Source organism: Mytilus californianus, unplaced genomic scaffold (assembly GCF_021869535.1).
Source record: "Mytilus californianus isolate M0D057914Y unplaced genomic scaffold, xbMytCali1.0.p SCAF_4, whole genome shotgun sequence".
Lineage (NCBI taxonomy): Eukaryota > Metazoa > Mollusca > Bivalvia > Mytilida > Mytilidae > Mytilus > Mytilus californianus.
Genome location: NW_026262690.1, coordinates 91,661,297 through 91,683,492, shown reverse-complemented (window position 1 = coordinate 91,683,492; position 22,196 = coordinate 91,661,297). Strand labels below are relative to the sequence as shown.

Sequence of the window (22,196 nt, the reverse complement as noted above, 5' to 3'; positions counted from 1 at the left end):
ATTTTTCAACTGAACATGAGGAATTATGATAGCAGTGTTAAGGATAACAATATCAAAAGTTTTGAGTAGTATTGAAAAACTATTATGATTATGATATTTTTAGTACATCCTTTGAATTTAATAAATCTTCATCTGATTGACACGACTGGTTTAGAACACCCACATTACAATATTTTTTGGGGCCACCTTTAACTGTAGTAGGACTTGTAGTAAGAATTTTAGAACGATATTCAGACGCGCCTGGTTTTTATAAGGATTTTTGTGAAGTTGTAAATCAAGCTTTTTGACCATGTGTTGTCCTATCAATTGTTCTTTGGAATTGGTTGTTGAAACCAGAAAGGTGTTGCTGTTTAAATGTGCAATTTTAGGGTGATCCCTGTTATCCTTTTAGTGTTTCTTTCTCAATCATACTCCAAGGAATTATTCACTGCCAATTATCTCTATTTTCTTTACCTATATACCTACAGTATATATATATATGCAAAACATTTTAGAGATAAGTGCCTGTGTATATATCCCTTGAAATGGAGATTAAATTAATCCAGTACGCTCGTGTTTTTAGCACAACAAACATAAGCTGCACATTACTGGCAAATTAATAAGTCAAAGACACAATATAAAACAATACGAAAATCTTTCAAAGATGCAACCCTGTGGTTTTGAAAGTTCCTTTGCAAATAATATATCTATGTACCAATAGTTTCAAATTTGTAATTTTTAAAAGGCGTTCAAGTAAAGAAGAACAGTTCATGATAATTGTCAAGTTTTTATTTAACTCATTATACATGTGCAAGCTCAGGTTAGGATGGAAACTACAACTTTTATACTGCTGTTACATTATTTTCCCGACTCGATCATGACCTATTCATGCAATCATCCGGTAGCAAAGATGACACGTTTCTTGTCTCTTCCAAGATTTATACTGGTGTCACTTTAAGATACAAGCCATTTTTGCTCCTTTGTATCAGCATACTCTCGGGTTTTGCTGGTCTTTCGGGATCCAATTCCACATGGAATTTTCGAATTATCATTGGGATGATTGTTTTTACTTGAGTCAATGCAAAACGCATTCCAATGCAGTTTCTGGAATAAGATATGATATGTTTAATTCGCGTGCACGTTACGTTTACTAACGTGTTATAGTATTCTTTTATTTGTCTTTATGAATATCACTTTTACTGTTTAGTCTGTTTTTGGTGGTTTCCATTTGACGTGGATCTGCACTTTTACATCCCGTCATTGTGTCATTGTTCTATGATAATTTTTGCATTCTTGTCTTTCGTTTTTGCTGGTGTGCTTTGTCTGTACGCCTTTTTGTGTTTCTTTTTTACATATGACGTGGCTCTGTACTTATACATCCCGTCATTGTGTTATTGTTCTATGATAATTTTTGTATTCTTGTCTTTCATTTTTGCTAATATGCTTTGTCTGTATGCCTTTTTGTGTTTCTTTGCTACATATGACGTGGGTCTGTACTTATACATCCCGTCATTGTGTTATTGTGCCATGATAAATGTTTGTTTACATATTTGTTTGTTCTTATAGGGATTAAGATAATAACACTACGTTGACTGCTGTATTCCTTTTCTTGACATTTTATCTATTATGTCTGTTGGTTTTGTTCACACATCGTTGTCAATATAAAGGAATTTTATGCGACTGTCATACAAAAGAGAGGTTTAGCTAGCTATAAAACCAGGTTTAATCCACCATTTTCTACATAAGAAAATGCCTGTACCAAGTCAGGAATATGACACTTGTGGTCCATTCGTTTGGTGTGTTTGAGCTTTTGATTTTGCCATTTCATTAGGGACTTTCCATTTTGAATTTTCCTCGGAGATTAGTATTTTTGTGATTTTACTTTTTTACTGTTAATGTGATCAGTGTGACAAAGCAGTCACATTCGTATATAGAGTACATTGATCTGTGTCCACACTTGTATTTTTAAGAAAATTCCTTTTATGATTCGATTTAGATTGCAATACTAGAGAACAGCCTTGTATGTTGACAAAAGCCTGTTTTGAGATGTATGCACTCATACAGTGGACTGATTGATGATGTCGTATCGCTATATTTTTGGAAACATTATGAAATATACTATTTCATATACTTCCATGTCATTTTAATAGATGAGCGATTATTAGGTCTAAAAAATAGTTTAATTTTGAATTATTATGTCTAAAATAAGTTTAATATTGAATTACTAAGTCTTAAATTAGTTTTATATTGAAGTTTCAGATTACAGTTGATTTACCATGATACCTATATCTAAGTTCTACCTGTCTTTTATCAAAATTATTTGCAATTTCAAATATGTTCGCATGTTCCTGGTAGAGCCATTTAAACTGAGCGGATTATGTGTCTGTATAGTAAGTTGGTCAAAGACAGCGTGCAAATTGTACAAGAATCTTCAAATTGTTTATGTGATTGTCCTGGGTTTTTTCTTGACAGTATCGACAGGTTGACTTTTTTTTATTAAGTCAATATTAGTGTGATGTTTGCCTAGAGGTGCTAAATCAAAGTTTCGAATTCAAAATCTGTTCGAGGAAGTGTCATAGATGTTCTTTAGCATATTTGAAATATTCACGCGCTACTTGTCATACATATTGAATTCCATATTTAGGTTTTGTTTATGCTGTATACGTGTATGGCTACATAATCTAAATAAAACGACAAGTTAATAATCTTTACTGTACCACTTCGGTACAATTTTTCAGAAGCAGGTTTATAGAATCTTTTATAAATGTCAATCCTTATTCGTCGTAGTCTAAAGCAGACGACATTTAAAGTCTTAAGCAGACGACATTTAAAGTCTAAAGCAGACGACATTTAAAGTCTAGCAGACGACATTCCTTGTTAATTTATTCTTACCTAGGACCAAATGAAAATACCAAGAATTTCAAAGGTGAAACTTTATTTTCTGATAAAAATCTTGAGGGGTCATATATCTGAAATAATAAAAAGTAATATTATCAATAGCAATCATGTAATTAATGTGTATATGGGTGACTTAATAAAATGAACATTTTGTAAAACCCGCCTCTTGGTGCGCGGGGAATTTCTCGCTGCGATGAAGACTCACTGTTGGCCTTGGACTGTTTTCTGCTCTTTAATTGGATTGTTGTCTCCTTGACACATTCCTCGTTTGCATTCTAAATTTTATTTTGTAAAACTAAATTTTCTATGAAAATTGTTATATATAAACTATACCTCTGGATCTTTTAAAACATCTGGGTTTCTTTGAAGAGCGTATATGAATACTCCCATCCTGGTCCCTTGAATAAAACAATACTGAATAAATATTGATTGTCAGTAGGGTGTCAACACATATGCACATATGTCAACAGAAATATATGTGATGGCAATACTATACATTAGACAATAGAAAGAGATAATGTTATTTTACTTGTGATAAGAGGATAGTTTCACGTTAATTTACCGGTGACAAGAGAACGGTTTCACAGTATTTGCACAAGTGACAGAGAAAGGATTTTATTTTTTATACATGTGACAATAGTACGTTTTCATGTTAGTATACATGTGACAAGAGTATGGTTTAGTATTAGTATACATGTGACAAAAATAGCTATTAGCCACACCAATTTAATTTTTCCATTCCAAAAATTGGGACGAGCGATCGATTTGAACATTTTAATAAAAAAAAAATTTAATTTGCAAATTTTTGGGGCGAAGCTTGAAAAGTAAAGGCGAGCGATTATAATTTTTTTTTTGTAAACCTAAAATCATAGGATCTGACAACAATATTGATCAAAACAAAATGGTATAAAACTTGATTTACCACTTGTACTTTGACATTTCTTTAATTTATCAACTGCTGAAGTGTTGTTTTTTTTTCCTGTTCACCAAGACATGTAACGCCCACCTTTTAATTGTAGCATATATATATATATATACTCCTTGTATTACTGTTAGTTTCTGGAAACAGAAATTGACCTGAATAATTGAATAATTATTTCAATTGCTTTAAATGATCTCCATTTAATTGTCATAGATGGCTTTCCTCCTTTACCGGACATGACTTGTAACTAGAAACACGGTGGGTGTCTTGCAAGAAGCAGGAACTGCTCATTCTTCCGGAAAAAGGTCAAAATACTCTCGATAGCCAGAATGCTGTAGGCATCTTGACTCTGCAGTGGAAATCTTCAAACTACATTGACACCATAACAGACATTAGAGAAAGTATGGGGACACTCTTGAGACACGGCATACTAACAACCCTATCTTGGATCCTAGGCCATGCTAATATAGCCGGGAACGAGATAGCAGACCAGTTGGCGAAAGATGCTGCAAAGGAGGCATCATCACTAAATGACCAATATAATGTCATAACTATGTCGGATGTAAGAAGTGCAGTCAAGATGTCTACAAAACTGAAATGGCAAAGCAGATGGACAATCAGTGAAACAGGGGGACAGCTATACGATCTGGTACCTATTGTTGGGAAAATAGTACAACTAGACTTCCCTAACCCCCAAGTTGGAAGAATATTATCAGAACTAAGAACAGGCTACAACAGGCTAAACAAATACAGAAACCAAATAGGTCAATCCCTCATGCCATATTGTGAATGCGGTGAAGAAGAAACGACAGAACACTACTAAATATACTGCCCAAGATACCATCAGGAAAGAAAGAGAAGACTTGAAAAAACAACTGGAAATACATCACGTTCCACTAGACATTTAAACACTACTTTCACCATCAAAGAGAGAAACATATGAAAAATCTGCACACATTATAGGGGAATATCTATCTAAATCAGGCCGTTTTCAAGAACTGGCAATCCCTGAAACCCGATCCTGCGCCTAAACAGACTTTCTAAGTACTATGAGAAATTACTATGAGAAATGGTGTACCATAAGAGGAAACTATTCGTACAAGCGAGACAAGTTGTGTCAATTTTGACCTAAGGATCAGGATCAGGTTCCGTAACACCTGTGTTCATCTCCAGTTTTTTGGGGTTCGAGCTGTTCGTTGATGTGTGTACATTTTAGTTTTTTGTGTTATATGTTGGTTGTCTGTGTCTCCGTCGTTTTGGTGATCTCATATTTGTTCTTTTTCTTTTTGGCACTTTGTATATAAATAAGATGTGGTATGAGTGCCAATGAGACAATCCTCCATCCAAGTCATAATGTATCTAAATAAAATTGAGAATGGAAATGGGGAATGTGTCAAAGAGGCAACAACCCGACCATAGAACAGACAACAGCAGAAGGTCATCAACAGGTCTTCAATGCAGCGAGAAATTCCCGCACCCGGAGGCGTCCTTCAGCTGGCCCCTAAACAAATATATATACTAGTTCAGTGATAATGAACGCTATACTAAACTCCAAATTGTACACAAGAAACTAAGATTAAAAATAATACAAGACTAACAAAGGCTAGAGGCTCCTGACTTGGGACAGGCGCAAAAATGCGGCGGGGTTAAACATGTTTATGAGATCTCAACCCTCCCCCTATACCTCTAGCCAATGTAGAAAAGTAAACGCATAACAATAACCACATTAAAATTCAGTTCAAGAGAAGTCCGAGTCTGATGTCAGAAGATGTAAACAAAGAAAATAAACAAAATGACAATAATACATAAATAACAACAGACTACTAGCAGTTAACTGACATGCCAGCTCCAGACTTCAATTAAACTGATTGAAAGATTATGTCTTCATCATATGAATATCAGGCACAATCCTTCCCGTTAGGGGTTTAGTATCATACCATCATAACATATATGAGAAGAACATAACCCGTGTCATGCCAACAACTGGTTTTTAAATAAATGTGTTTAGTGCCGATGCAAAGACCCTATAAGTGAATCAATATTAACGCCAAAATATGCAATCTTTAATGACCTGACAACAGTATCGTAACTATATCCCTTCTTAATAAGTCTATTTAAAGGTTTTGTTAGCTTCAGAGGTGAATACTGACATTTTTGTGCTTTATAAAGAATATTTCCATAAAAAATTGGATGTGAAATACCTGAACGTATAAGAAGTCTGCATGTTGAGCTATATTTACGAATGATGTCCTTATACCGATGATAAAATTTAGTAAATGTTTTGACTAGTTTGTGATATCGAAAACCCTGGTGTAATAATTTTTCAGTAATACATAAATTTCTCTCGTTAAAATCTAAAACATTGTTACATACACGAGCGAATCGTACAAGTTGAGATATATAAACACCGTAAGATGGTGACAAGGGAACGTCAACATCTAAAAATGGATAATTAACGATAAGAAATGAAAAATCATCTCTTTTATCATATATTTTAGTATCAAGCTTTCCGTTAATGATATAGATATCAAGATCGAGGAAAGGGCAGTGGTCATTGTTAGTATTAGCTTTATTTAAAGTAAGTTCAACAGGATAAATTTCTTTAGTATACATACTAAAGTCGTCATTATTGAGAGCCAAAATATCATCCAAATATCTTAAAGTTTTATTAAATTTGTGTATCAGATGTTGTTTCGATGGGTCTTTGCTGATTTTTGTCATAAATTGTAACTCATAGCAATACAAAAAAAGGTCCGCAATAAGTGGTGCACAGTTAGTCCCCATTGGAATTCCGATAACCTGACGATATACGGAATCTCCAAAGCGAACAAAAATGTTATCTAGTAAAAATTCAAGGGCATATATAGTATCAAAGCATGTCCAATTGACATAGTTTTTTTGTTTATTGCTACTAAAAATGACCTAAAAAAGTTTGAACATATATATTCACATTCTGACTTTTTAAATGCCCATTTAATTAGGTGTGCGAATTTTTTCTTAATGAGAATGTGAGGCAATGTGGTATATAGGGTAGAAAAATCAAAACTTTGAACAGATTCAAAATCACCAATATATGCATGCAATTTATCAAGTACTTCCAACGAGTTCTTGACACTCCAAAAGTAATTAATTCCACTATTTTCGAAGGCCTTATTTGAACAATTTATTATCAGGTTTTTGATTGTACCAAGTGTACTGGTAAGAAGAATAGACAATTTAGTAGTGGAACAATGGCTTGAAGACGAAATGAATCTATATTTGTAAGGTGTTTTGTGTAGCTTCGGAAGCCAATACATAGTTGGGACTTTCATTGTATTTGGTTCTGCTTGTAAAGCGGTAGCTAAAAGTTTATGTTTGTTACAGATGTCGTTTTCTGAAAATGGAGTCAGTTGGAATGTTGGTGAATTGGTGATTTCTTTTCTCAGAACCTCAATGTAAAATTTACGTCAAACAATAATAATATTATTAGCAGCTTTATCGGCCGGAACAAAAACAAATTCCTTGGCTAGTTCTTTTAGTTTATGTTTGATACGAGAAATAGGTTTATTGTGGTTATTGTTAAGAGTAAAATGTTCTTTAAAATGTTGAATACGTATATCAACTATGTTCATTACTGATTTAAAAAAAGAGTCCAAAGATTTTTTGTCAGCTTTTTCCCGTTTTATCCATTTCAAACAGTAAGTATGGAGTGAGTCGTGGATGATATTACGACACTCATTCCAATTAATAATTGACGGGGGACGATATTTAGGTCCTTTACTGAGGAATGATTTTAACTCTCGGTCTTGAACGATGTTAAGATCTCCTGTTATAACATGGGAAATGGGTCCATAAATGTATTCGGAATTACTGCAATTACATGAAGTGGGTGTATTTTCACTGATATTAACATCTTTACACAATTGGCTATAATTAAACACAAATTTCCGGGTAGATTTCTTTTAAATATAACAAATAAGAGGGAGCTCAGTATTATCAAAATATCCCGGAATTTGTTCTTTAACAGAATGGTCGTTAAAAATACCGGCAATATTTACAAAATCAAAACCTTTATTGACATACTTTATTTTAATAAACTGTTTTTTATGATCTTCAGGGCGATCAATTTTGGGAAAGAGTTTAGAATAACAATATGCCATTATAATTTGAACGATTTCATACTTAGGACTGCTATATGAAATTGTGTTGCAATCCTCCAAAATTTTATTTAACTTATGAACCGGTAATGAACAGAGCTTTGTTAACAGATAATGTCTGCCGTTGTTTTTTGAAATAGAAATTAGGTCCGAAATATTGGTATGATTGGTCCGAAATTTTCTTTGATTGCGATTTTTTCTACGACCATGAGAACGGTTTTTACGAACAGTTTTAGAAACTATATCCAAAATGTTAACAGAATCGGTTCTTGATATATTACCAATTCCCATGATATTATCATTAAGACCGAGAGGGTAGACTGTCTGTAATTTTTTAATCCAATTTAATTCAATTATTTTCCGCGATCGTACAAACTTTGAATGAGATTCACCAGGCTGCTTATTTACTACTTCTAAAGGTTGAACTGCTAAGTATTTAATAGGATGATTGTGCTTCTTAAGGTGTTGATAAATGATACTTTTGAATTTATTGGGTCTTTTAAAACGATACAGATGTTCTTGAGTGCGTTTAGATAAATATCGTCCAGTTTCACCCACGTACTGAATACCGCATCACGGTTTGTTTCATGTGAGTAAATAAATTATACTGTTTGTTTTTCAAGTTATATCAGTTTCAAAATTAAAAGAAAATGTGCGACCATTAAACGTGGACCTTGCCGTATTGTTGGTGGAAAGACGGGGACATGTAAGTCATTTTTTGGCATGACACTTATCGATAGAAGGGTAACCACGATTTTTATTGTTAAAAATGTTAGCGATGGTAGTATTTTTAGATAAGCGATTTTGAAGATTGAGACGTGTAGATACCCTTTGAACGAGTTTAGTATTTAATATTTTTCCATTTCTAAGCTTCATATTTGTTTTTTGTTTGTGAATTATATTAGAAAGGAGCAAAGACTGGCGTCCAGAATATGAACCAGCATACAATGAATTAAATTATGTAAAAATGATAAAACCGAAAAAGAAAGGGTATATCAGGGTAGCGACTGACGTCTGACTAAATAGTAGAATGGGGCTGAATATTGAAATACTACTTTTTGATAAATATTCCTAAAGTAATGAACTAGAGAAGTTCTCGCTCGGACACACACTCCATAATCTAGTATATTATAAGAGCATAAACCTGAAGCACGGGGAGGCACTCTACTGTCTCCACACGGCACTAAAGACAAACTCTGTAAAAAATAAAATTGAGAATGGAAATGGGGAATGTGTCAAAGAGGCAACAACCCGACCATAGAACAGACAACAGCAGAAGGTCACCAACAGGTCTTCAATGCAGCGAGAAATTCCCGCACCCGGAGGCGTCCTTCAGCTGGCCCCTAAATAAATATATATACTAGTTCAGTGATAATGAACGCCATACTAAACTCCAAATTGTACACAAGAAACTAAAATTAAAAATAATACAAGACTAACAAAGGCTAGAGGCTCCTGACTTGGGACAGGCGCAAAAATGCGGCGGGGTTAAACATGTTTATGAGATCTCAACCCTCCCCCTTTACCTCTAGCCAATGTAGAAAAGTAAACGCATAACAATACGCACATTAAAATTCAGTTCAAGAGAAGTCCGAGTCTGATGTCAGAAGATGTAAACAAAGAAAATAAACAAAATGACAATAATACATAAATAACAACAGACTACTAGCAGTTAACTGACATGCCAGCTCCAGACTTCAATTAAACTGATTAAAAGATTACGTCTTCATCATATGAATATCAGGCACAATCCTTCCCGTTAGGGGTTTAGTATCATACCATCATAACATATATGAGAATGGTAAACAACTGTCATATTCCTGACTTGGTACAGGCATTATTATATAATGTATATAATGGAATATTATGCAACTGTCATGTAAGTGATCATAAGTGAGAGGTTTAGCTAGCTTTAAAAGCAGGTTTAATCCAGCAATTTTATACATAGTAATAATGCCTGTACCAAGTCAGGAATATGACAGTTGTTTACCATTCGTTTGATGTGTTTGAGCTTTTGCCATTTTATAGCGGACTTTCCGATTTGAATTTTCCTTGGAGTTCGGTATTTTTGTTATTTTACTTTTTTCATATTAGTATACATGTGACAAGAGTGTGGATTCGTTTAAGTATACATGTGACAAGAGTACGGTTTCATATTAGTTTACATGTTACAAGTTTCATGTTATTATACATGTGACAAGAAAAACCCTTATTATTTGCATAATGATTTAATCGAGATTTAATGCACGAACGATAGCAAAATCCAAATATGTATGATATCAACCTATACATGTATGTCTACAAGCTATTATAGTGAACTATTCCAAATCGATCTTTAATATATTTTTGTTTTTTTACATGTAAACTCAGTAAAGTATACCGCTTATCCGTTGAAACGTTCAACTATACATTATAATGTCGCATAAGAAAACATCATTATGTTCTGCAAAAGAAAAGTATCGTATTATTTATATATAAAGTTAAGTTGTGTAATGCTGCTAATCGTATAACGATATGCTATGGTATATACGGTTGTTGTCGAACAATGTCATACTATTAATAAAAACGTAAAGCAATTTAAGGATGTACACCTCTGAGAAGCCAGAAATTTCTAGAATTAAACTTTTTTCTTAACCTGATTTTTGGTTTACATGACTGTAAAAAAATAATTGGTGGGGAAAAAATCATATGGTGGTGCACTTCTTTTTTTGCTACGGCCATTTGAAAGTACCCAATTCTGATGATTTTCCCATTTTTCATCAATTTTTACCCATTTTTGGGCTATTATCATGGAAAAAATCACAGTTTCACAATTAAACTTTTTTTCATACTTTCAATAAAGATGAAGTGAACCAATCTGAATAAATTTAACTCAAAAAAGCTATAGGTAGGTGTTGATATAAGAATGTTTTATAAAATTTTGTTGCTTTTTTGTGTCAAATTTACCATGCTGTCAATTTTGTAAATTTGGGATTTTTCTCATTTTTTAGAACAAAAAGCATATTATTTCAAGTTCTTTGTTATAAATGATTGAAGAAATACATATCTAAGAAATTTGAAAAGAAAATATTAATATGGGATGCACATGTTTCTGGTAAAATCTGCATTTCTTGTACCCCTCGCCCATTTTCTCAACATTTTGGCTAATGTGACTGATTTGATACGTAAACTGAGAATTTGAAAATTTTATTACTCAAAAACTACTTATTGTAAATACATATTTTTTTTCACAGAGTTGAGTTTAATTATAATATTTTTTTAAGTTCATTGCTATTTTCCACTTGTATCACATGTGTTGGAAACAATTCCAGAACGAGATTTCAACGAGACTGAAACGTCAGAAGAATACATCCTTAAACAATTTGGAGATTTTAGTAAAATGTTCACGCTGTCTTGGTTCAAATACCTTCAGACAGCTAATCCAACCAAGTCAAAACGGCTCGCCTTCGGTCCGCTCTAAATTTGTGTTTATCGTCCGATGAATGATGCCAATAAGGAATCTGTTATGAAAAACTGAAAAAAAATAGTTTACCTGCTGGGATCATTCGACCATCAGGTAACAGTATATCCTTTTCTGCGCCTCGAGCTATATTTGGTACCGGTGCAAACATTCTCATACTTTCTTTCAAACACATCACAGTGTACTCTAGTTTGTTTACATCTTCACTTAAATGAAAATTTATCTGTGTTTTAACTTTAATACAACGTTTCTCACTGTATTAATTAGGCATCCGATTATAAATTGAAAAGAATAACAATACCCCCCTTTTCTTATAACTGTCATTTACCAATCACCTTTCTTCTCCCTCGTAAATTATTTCTTTTAGGTATAAAATTACACCTTTAACATTCAATAATGATGTTTATACGCTTATTGTATTTTCTATATGCTTATATGCATATTCGTCTGCCTATCAGCATGTAAGTATAATTTTGTAACTTTGTAAATTTATTTTTGAACTTAGGGAAATAGATTTAAATAATAACACTGCTCTTGTTTCGTATACCCTAGTTTGGAATTGCTCGTTAAGAAAAAACTGAAGTTGTAACAAGTGTACGCAATTTTTTTTTGAAAAATTCCAAGTTGAAGTATTTTCAAAAACAATACAATTGCAACAACAACAAATAATTACAATATGTGAAAAGTAAAATAACAAAAATACCGAACTCTAAGGAAAATTTTAAACGGAAAGTCCTTTATCAAATGGCAAGACTAAAAGCTCAAAACACCGAACGAATTCGAAGAAGAACAACTGTTATATTCCTGACTTGGTACAGGCATTTCCTTATGTAGAAATGATTTGATTTCAGTCAAAATATCTATCTATTTCGCTTATGCATAAGTGGAGACGTTTAATATGATTACCATGTGATGTCTTCCTTATTTCCCCATTTTTCTTTTATTTCTTCTCTACATCTTTCTTGATATTCTGGATGTTTAGCTAGGTTATAAAGGCACCACGATACAGTACTAGCAGTAGAATCGTGACCCTCAAACATAAATGTATCTACTTCATCTTGTATCTCTGTATCAGACAAGCCATTCCCATCCTCGTCCTGAAAAAAAAACCTGATTAAAAGTCTTCGATTTTTCCTCATTATAATAGCACACAACTTACCATCAACACCAATGTTGGTACTAATAGAAAATGCGTTCTATAGATAATAGCGAATATGTTCCCAATGTTGTAACTACAGTCCCGTCCATTTTCCCCCAATGTGACCTACCGAATTAGACTTATTACCGGGTTTGTACTAACATGAGCAACACGACGGTTGCCACATGTGGAGCAGGATCTGCTTACCCTTTCAAGAGCACCTGAGATCACCCCCAGTTTTTTGTGGGCTTCGTGTTGCTCAGTCTTTAGTTTTCTATGTTGTGTTTTGTGTACTATTGTTTGTCTTTTGGTCTTTTCTTTTTTAGCCATGGCGTTGTCAGTTTATTTTCGACTTATGACTTTGAATGTCCCTCTGGTATCTTTCGCCTCCCTTTATACAACTAAAATATGTTAAACATTTGAAAAAACGCAGAAATCAGATCACTGTTAAATTGCACCATTCAACAAAAAATTACAAACTCCCGAATATGTTAGGCCAATTTACCCTGAATTTATTTCACACCCGGGTCGCTTTCACTAAAGGTTTTCAATCTTTACCTATATTCACATGTATGTATTTTCAGGGTTCTAAAATTATTGTGGCTTATTTCTTAACCTAACTATAAGCAAATATTGAAGACCAATAAACTACCAAAAAAAAAATATAAAATAAACCTACAAAAATAAACTACAAAAAAACATTTCATCTCAATTAAATCTACTTTCAGATGAAGAACAGCAATATAAGCATTGCTCCTTTATATGGATTATTTTCGTGTGCGCGTAGTGACTTTGTTTCATGAATTGATCCACCATATATTTTCTTTATCACCTTTTTCCTGTGCATTACCATTAACCAAGTTAATACTTACTGTGTTTTCGAAAATGTTTGAATATTGGTGCAATATATGCAAAATTTAGTAAAACATCTAACACACATAATTTCCCGCTAATCCAAAAGCCTCTGCTTTCTTTCGGTAATTTTATAAGAATTTGGACAAATTTATTTTTGAGAATATCAATGTCATTGACAAGAAAGCTAACTTAGTACCCTTGAGTTAATGAGTATATCAAGAAAAATTGTGATTTTGTTGCCATTTTCCTCTTTTTTCAATGTTTTTTTTCTGTCGGATATTATTTTAGACGAATATTCATGAACAACTTCGCAAGCTTTGTAAAATTTCCTCCTGAAATAAAGTATCGTCTACATTTCAAGACTATTACAGATTAACAAGACTTCAAAATATGTATATGAATGAGATGTATTGTGATTTTATACGGAAAAAAAGATACAAAAGCAAAAAGACACCAAGGGGGAAATTAAAATCGAAAGTTGGAGAAAAAATACTAACGACATTAAAAATAAAAAAAGCAAAAAAAAAAAAGGAGAAAAGAAAAACATCAGTCCACAATACACTAAATAGAAAGATAAAGATTGAGAAATTAGAACATAGAACATAGAAAGATAAAGATTTAGAAATTAGATCGTAGAAAGATAAAGATTGAGAAATCAGAACATAGAAAGATAAAGATTGAGAAATCAGAACATAGAAAGATAAAGATTGAGAAATCAGAACATAGAAAGATAAAGAATAAAGATTGAGAAATCAGAACATAGAAAGATAAATATTGAGAAATCAGAACATAGAAAGATAAAGATTGACAAATCAGAACATAGAAAGATAAAGATTGACAAATAATGTACGAACCCCTCCAAAACCTGGAGTGAATCCAGATAATCTGCAAGGATAAATACTTTTTGCTCCACAAATGGCACCTGCGTGTTTCTCGTGTCATTTAAAATCATCGTTATATAGTCATAAATCTAGGGAAAAGGGGGAGGAATTAGGGCTCCGACAAATGGAACATATCCACAGATTTTCTCTAAAGGTCAACCAAATAATGCTAAGAAACTCAAGCCCGAAAATGATCTTATCAACTGGAAGATATAAACTCTATGTGCAATTGCGGCTGGAGTGTTGTTGCCAGATTGCTACATATATTTTCAAAGTTCACAACGGAAAAAATTGAAGTCATCTGCTTTGTCATAAAGTTAATAGATCCTTGCCAACCATCATTGTCATTTTCTAGATGTAAATCTAGATATGAAACAGACCTAAAAGCGTCTATGGAATCTTTAATTTCAAGTTCTAGTGGATGGATGGAACAGAACGATTTTTAGTACTGTTTTTCGTGGGGTTTTTTTTGTACATAAATCAGGTCTTTTACATTTCCCGTTTGAATTGACTTACATTTGTCATTTCGGGGCCTTTAATAGCTTGCTGTGCGGTGTGGATTTTGTTCATTGTTGAAGGTCGTATGGTGACTATGGTTGCTTAATTCTACATCATTTAGTCATTGATGGACATACTGTTGTCTCATTGGCAATTATACCGCATCTTCCTATTTCATAAGGACCTTTATCGTTAGAGAAAACTAATTGTCTCATCTACTTATTAAGTTAATAACATAAGTACGATGATTTACACATACAAAAGGGAAGGTTAAACAGCAATATTTCTAAATTATTAAAGGATTGACAGGTATACTGGAAAAGTAAGTTCTATCTGAAGTTCAAGAGATATTGTATACAAATAAAAAAAAACCAGAGAAAGCCCAAAAATAGGAAAGTACTTTAGTACTCAGAATCAGTATTATGTATTCAATATAAAAATAAGGAGATGTGGTATGATTGCAAATGAAACAACTTTCCACCAGAGACCAAATGACGTAGAAGTACGCAACTATATTAACGTACGACCTTCAACAACCAAGTAAGTTTTTTGTTAGAAACAAGTTAAAATCTTTTACCTACCCGTTTTCTGTAAATTTGTAAATAAATGGGTTGTGTTGAAGTGGGTTTCTCATCCGTTTTACTATCAGCTCCGACACATCATACACCCCTTGTTTATATGGATGTCTTGTTCTGGAAATAAAGGTACATTGTAATCTAGTATTTGAGTCAATTCTACGCATACATTTATTCTACGGCGGAATAATAAAATGATGAGATTCAATGTATCATGGTTTTGCAGGCATTTTGTTCATCTTTCCTCTCTTCCTTGATAAAAATGGACAATACAAATCAATGGAATGTTCATACCATGTGAACGTATTGGGGATCCGCATCGGATTATTTTCAAACAACTGACAAAAAAATTGAGTAAATCGAACTTTACATAGTTGAGTAAATCGAACTTTTATGTAAGGCAGTGGGTGTACTGATCCAATTAACACATCAATAATTGCGGAACAAAGTGCTTCCCATATTAGTTCTATTTTAAAAACTTTTGAACATGGGTTTCTTGGGAATCTGGAGAAACGGGTCAACATTTTTCGTACTTTTCATTTTGACAGTCACTGTTGTATTCAAACAAGCATTTCATCATACAATCTAAGGTCAGTAAACTTATGTGATGAAAAGTTTCCACCGGCTCTTTCGTTTTTCTCCATTTTTCCTGAAAGACGTATTTTGATAAATGTATATCTATATATATACACGTCTAAACATTATGGAAAGTTCACAATTTGGAAGCTGAAATCATCCCTTTTGTCGTAAAGTTTTGTTTTCGATAACCGGCCCTGATTGTTAATTTCTAGATGCAAGTCATACTGTTAAACATTTATTTCTTCCAATAAATTTCACATGAAAAGTACAGTTGATTGATTGTATACATGTAATATTCATAAAACCCCAACCATATGTACCTATTTTTTCTTTTCTTTAATGTTAATGTGTTATACATAATTTATCCAAAAAAAAATTTTAACAGCATTTTCTTTCAAAGACAATATTCACTTATGCGAATAACACATGCTATAAAATAAGGAAATGGGGTATGAAACCATCCACCAGAGATCAAAGTGAAGCGCAAGAAAGCAAATTTAGGTCACAATTTATCCTTTGATGAGCAAAACTCATACCGTTTAGTAATTTATAAAGTAAATCATGTTGTCTTGACTAAATTATCAATCAGTACACACCCATCAAAATATTGGTGTTCTTTCGTCTTTGTAGATATGATTGATTGTTAAATGACAACCATTTGATTAAAGTAACAGTGGAAAACATGTCACACACATTCATGACAAGAACCTATCATATAATGAATCAATGTCATAGGTTGACCAGGATATTCAGAAAGCAATCGGAATAGGCTGCTACTTGCAAATAAGGGTATAATTGATAGAAATAAAATCTTCCTTGCATTAGGCCCTTTTCCTGTTCAAAGTAACCATTTAACGGCTTTACAAACGATTTGGCTTCAAATGTGCTGAGGTATACGTGTATACTACAACAGAAAAGTCATAAGAATGCATATTTGACAATAAATTGAACATAACCATGGTGACTATACGAAAAGCATTTCTTATCAAACACCAAACCTAAAATCACTTGATTTCCGATGAAACTACAGTCAAACCTGCTTAAGAGACCACCCGTATTAAGTAAAAAACCTGTGTTAAAAAAAAACATTAAATTTAGGTCTCTCTGAAGTGCATTTCATATAGATTTAACTGTTTATTGAGACAAAATGTTTGCTCTCCTTTTAGTGATCTTTTAAAACAGGTTTCACTGTATGTTTTTTCTAAATGGTGTCACACTTACTATCAGTATTTTAGTAGAATCACAAAATGTCTTCACATTATTCTTGATTATATCTTGATGAATTGCTGGTGTTACAAGTCGTCGATTTCTGTCCCATTTCTTACCCCGACTTAGTAAAAGACCATCACCTTATAAAATGGAAATTATTGTCCTTTAAATAAATTGTATTTAATAACAGCTTTCAAACGAGACAGATCAGCTTTAAAAAAAAAACACAAAAAAGCACTGCTTAGTAATCATCAATGGCGTTGGGTAACCATTTTGTGTTGAGGGAAATATCAAAAATTTATCTGCGAGAGGAAAAAGAAATAGAATTAATAATAAAATAATAGATATATATTATAGGTTGCAAACCCCAGTAAAATACATATAAGAATTAAGTGGAATTTACCATTTCAGATTTTAATGAATTTTGCGAAATATTGTAAAAGTGTACAAGTAAACGTTGTGATTGGCTGAGAACGTCCTTTTAAAACAATTGAAATTCAGCCAATGGCGTAACGTGGTTTTTTTTCAATAAATTGATTCATAGTCCTTAGATTCTGAAACAACGAATCACATTATTAATGCCGGTAAAGGATATCATATATATACATAAATATCATAAAGTTTGTTTTGTTTTTTTTAATTTTTACCGAAAAACAGAGATATCAAAAACAGAGTAACCCGTCATCCCTTATTACTTAGAGTTATCTTTGCATCCCTTTTCATCAAGTTAGCATTTAACAATAACTTACCGATCCACGGTTACATCAGTCCATAGGTAATCTCATCTTTAGGATCTATAAAACAAATAGGCAACGGTTTTATTCCTTTCTTAACAATTGTCTGTCGTCATTGAACATAAAATAAAAATATAACATTTTTTTTATGAGAGTGCAATACCTTTATAAGACAATAATTGCAAAGAAACGCATATAGGCAAAGAAAAGGTAAAATTGACACCTCTACCCCAAAAAAAACCATAAACGAACAATAACAAACAAACAAACAAAAACGAACAAAACACAAAACGTAACAAATTACCCCCCCCCCCCCCCCCCTTAAAAAAAGGCAAACAAACTACATATATACAAACTTCTTGTTTTTGCACAGTACCTGTTCCAGACAAGACGTACTTAACAGTGGAAGGGTGGACAGTCATTAAAATGGCATCTGCTGGTCCCACCCATCCAGACAGGGAATGCTCCATTGTATTTCTTGGCATATTCTACAGTCCGATCTCTGGATAGCTAAAATTCAGTACAAAACAATCTGTAAAAGTTACGGTTATCATTGAAAGTAAGACATAACTCAATTACTTTTTATTCGCATATATTTTATTGTATTTAGTTTCATCTATGTTTGTTAATGGATGCTGTGGCCTTAGGTTTTCTTAGAACAATGAACATAGTTGATTTTTAAAGTACCAAAAAAATGTATGTTCTTAATATGTTCAGTGTTACACCACTTTCCAAGAATAGGGAGAGGGTTGAGCTATCAGAAAAATGTTCAACCCCGCTACATTCTTTGTCCAAAGCCTGAATTTCTGCTATCAAGTGGTTGTCGATGGTTGGTGTGTACCACAACTGTTTTCGTTTATAGTTTTAAAATAGTATAAATAATGCTGTTGTTTTTCTCCTTTTGAAATGTTTCAAACTTCGTAAAGCCAGTGCCTATTATAGCTTACTATACGATTTTGCTCGTTGTTGAACTCAGTACGGCGACCTGTTATTGTTCCGTCTTTGTACTGTTGGTCTTAAATGGATAGTTGTCTCATTTGCAATCATACCACATCGTTTTCATAAGGGTCATATGCGTCTGTATGTGCTGTACAGTCACCGATATTTTAATAAGGAAGGACGATTTATTTAAGAGTAGATAAATACTTAATGCTATAAGACGGCTTCCAGTATAAGTATGAGCCTTTTTAGTTGCGTAAATATCTAGTTTATAAGTAGTATAATCTCTGAGCAGGACTAACATTTTGTTTTGTTGAATGTGTTCGGTTACCTACGATATATATTTAGTATAATGTTCACAAGCCTACTTTTGATTATGCATGATTTGGTTTAAACGTGTACAATGTTTTCTGAGAAAAAGTTGTGTGTATATCTTTCTCATAGGGTTCTATGTTAATCATTGTTTCATGTTGACTACCATCTCGGATTTCAAATTAGCACAAAAAAACAACCCTCAAAACTAGTGTAGGATCACCACAGTATCATTTATTCAAGATTAGGTTTAAGTTCTTTATAATCAGTTTACTGTGGCCAAAAGAACGTGTTGTTTTGCAATTACTTTCTTTGAGTCGATCAAATCCCCCCAAAAATAAAACATGTACAATCACACCAAAACAAACGATTCACATCTTTCATTCATACAGAAAACATCTGAAACCATCCAAGATAAATTATATGTATAGCATTGTTAGGTTGAGTTTAAGAAGAATTATATGTAGTTTGGTGTGTTAATTTTGTCCATCCTGCTTCAACTGTGTACTGAAGAACACATCTACTGGGTAATATCAACAAATAAAAAATTATATCTGGCAAAGTAATCTACTAAATAATGTCATAAATAGCCCGACAATGCACCTGTAAGATACATAAACAAAACAAACATTTAGACAACAACGGGGACACATCAAGATATATGTTAGATAACTTCTCAGAAAATAATGCAGGATGAGTGCAAATAACTATAAAGCATACAGAGACTCCATTTTAACAGTTGCACAATTACAATTACAATTTCCTTATGGTACTTTATTCTTACAGTATTTCGCTTGATCCGAGAGTGCACAACATAATTTTTGGTGTAACTTTACATTTTCACATGCAACTCTACATTTGTATCTTGTAATTCATACCGCCAAATACTTGTCAATTACCCACGGCTAACTGCAACTACACCAGTAAAGGTGATAACCTACAAAAATCGGCAAAGCCCGAAAAAAGTGGGTAACTCCTAAAATTCTTTCAAGTTAAGGAGAAGTGGCAGATAAAAGGTGACGGCGGACAGACATAGATGTTAATATATAACCCCGCTATTGCTGAAGGTACAATACAAAGAATAAGAAAAGATTTATTATGGACACACAAACCAATTGTAATATTTCAGCACTTTCTTTCGAAACTTAGATGATAACAGATGGCAAACATGCGCCCAAATAAAACTGCAGACAAAAATAGGTTCTCCAGAAGGACAAGCGATTTCTGCTCTTACACCCGTCCAGCTGCATGCTCACGGTAAAAATCCGATGTTAAGAAATCAAGTAAGAGAACAAGGATAGATTTAGACAGAAAGCTTTTGCAAGCAGATGAAATTATCCCACTTAGATACTGCATAACTTCATCAGATGGCAATACGAATGTTAAATAATCCCGGCGAAAAATAGCCATCTTCTATTCGTGACGATTTCGCGGGTGTGATATAGTATTAAAGTATACCTCCTTCATGTTGCCCCATAACCAATGTGGGGTCGGACCAGGGAAATCCTTCAATGCTCTCTGTAGCTCCTTCCTCCTTTGGTATAATCCATACAGTTTCTTTATTATAAATAGTATTACGAAGACTGGTATAAAGTTTAGCAAAGTTAACGTTAATGAAGCCATTGTGTCCTTTTATATCATCATCTGCAGGTCCATAACATTTTTATGTAGCCATTGTGTCTTTTTTTATTATCTAAAGGTTGATAAAATATGCTGATCAAAGTCATTTGTGGACATTATATAAATGTAGTGGAGTTATATAATATAATTTTAGGTAGAACGGTAGTATTTACTGTCCCTGAAGTAGGTTGTCCTTGTCTGTGTGTACCTACCATATGTTTCCAGGCTGAGGGATGAATCAGGTGTAAAAAAAAATGAAATAATTTAACTTACAGGTGAAAATGAGTTTTAGAAAAATTTGTATTCACTGCCTGACAAAGGATTGATTGATTGATTGATTGAATGGTGTTTAAAGCCACTTTAAGCACTATTGTGTTATTTCGTGGCGGTCGGTTTTTATTTGTGGAGGAAGCTAGAGTGCCCGGAGAAAACCACCGACCTTCGGTAGGAAAACTGACAATCCTAGTCAATTAAGATTGGAGTCGAGCGCACATGCCACGTGCGGGATTTGAACTCACAACCTCAGTGTTGACAGGAGCCGATAGTGATACAGTAGTTCCACTACTTAGACCACTCGGCCACCGAGGCCTGATTAAGAATGCCAAGTACTCAAGGCCTTCAGTTTATAAAAATAGCAGAAAGAAGAACGTCATCATACATATTCACATTTATTTCTGAATGTTAAAAGAAACGTACTTCAGTTAAGGGTGAGCATTCTAAAAAGACCACCATTATCTCTATGGCCCAGGAAATACTATTAGCGTTCTACCTTAAATGAACCAACTAAACATACATCTTTATCATAATATACCACTTGAAGTTTACATGAGGGTGTGGATGGGGTTTTACAGAATAGAGAATAATGGGCAAAATATGTAAAAAATAGAGAAAAATAGAGAAAAATTGACCAAGAAAATAAAGAATAGGGAATAATGAGGTATAAGATATAAAGAATAGAAAAAAAATGCCAAAAAGTATAAAGAATAGAGAAAAATGGTCTAAAAAATTAAAGAATACAGACCCTCTTACATACGTTCAGTGAGTGGGAAAATGAGTAGATACGAAGAGATAGCATATAGAAATTATTTTAATCCAAATAATGGTAAAAATAATTTTAGGGCTTTTTAAAATAATTTTTGACATTGGCAAATCTAATATTATATTGTTGATTTTGGATTTAATACACGCATATTATTTAACAGACCAAGGAAACAGTTCTATACCATTCAATTCTTTGAAGGCTGTCAATAGGAAATACAATTTCTTCAACTATGGATATATCTGTACTCAAACCAATATGGTTTTTTTCTCCGAAGCAGAATTTACTTTGTACATAAAGCTTCATCTTGGCATAGAGTCTCAGAAGGAACAGTTTTGATTTTTTTTTAACAAAATGCTTATACAACAAATGAAGCCAAAATTGCTTCAGATGTTTGTGAGCTGAACGAGAGTTCACATACT

At 33.1% G+C, this 22,196-nt stretch overlaps 1 protein-coding gene across 1 annotated transcript; it reads right to left on the bottom strand.

Annotated features, from left to right (window-relative positions):
• Positions 1 to 917: 917 nt before the first annotated feature.
• Positions 918 to 20,738, bottom strand: LOC127738890 (cytochrome P450 4A4-like). The gene is given in 13 exon segments (XM_052250365.1): positions 918 to 1,083; positions 2,872 to 2,948; positions 3,211 to 3,275; positions 11,468 to 11,601; positions 12,302 to 12,492; positions 13,585 to 13,720; positions 15,349 to 15,459; positions 15,876 to 15,991; positions 17,143 to 17,270; positions 17,880 to 17,924; positions 18,241 to 18,310; positions 18,312 to 18,374; positions 20,574 to 20,738. Coding segments are annotated over 13 exon segments (1,467 nt in total).
• Between the last annotated feature and the right edge of the window lie 1,458 nt (positions 20,739 to 22,196).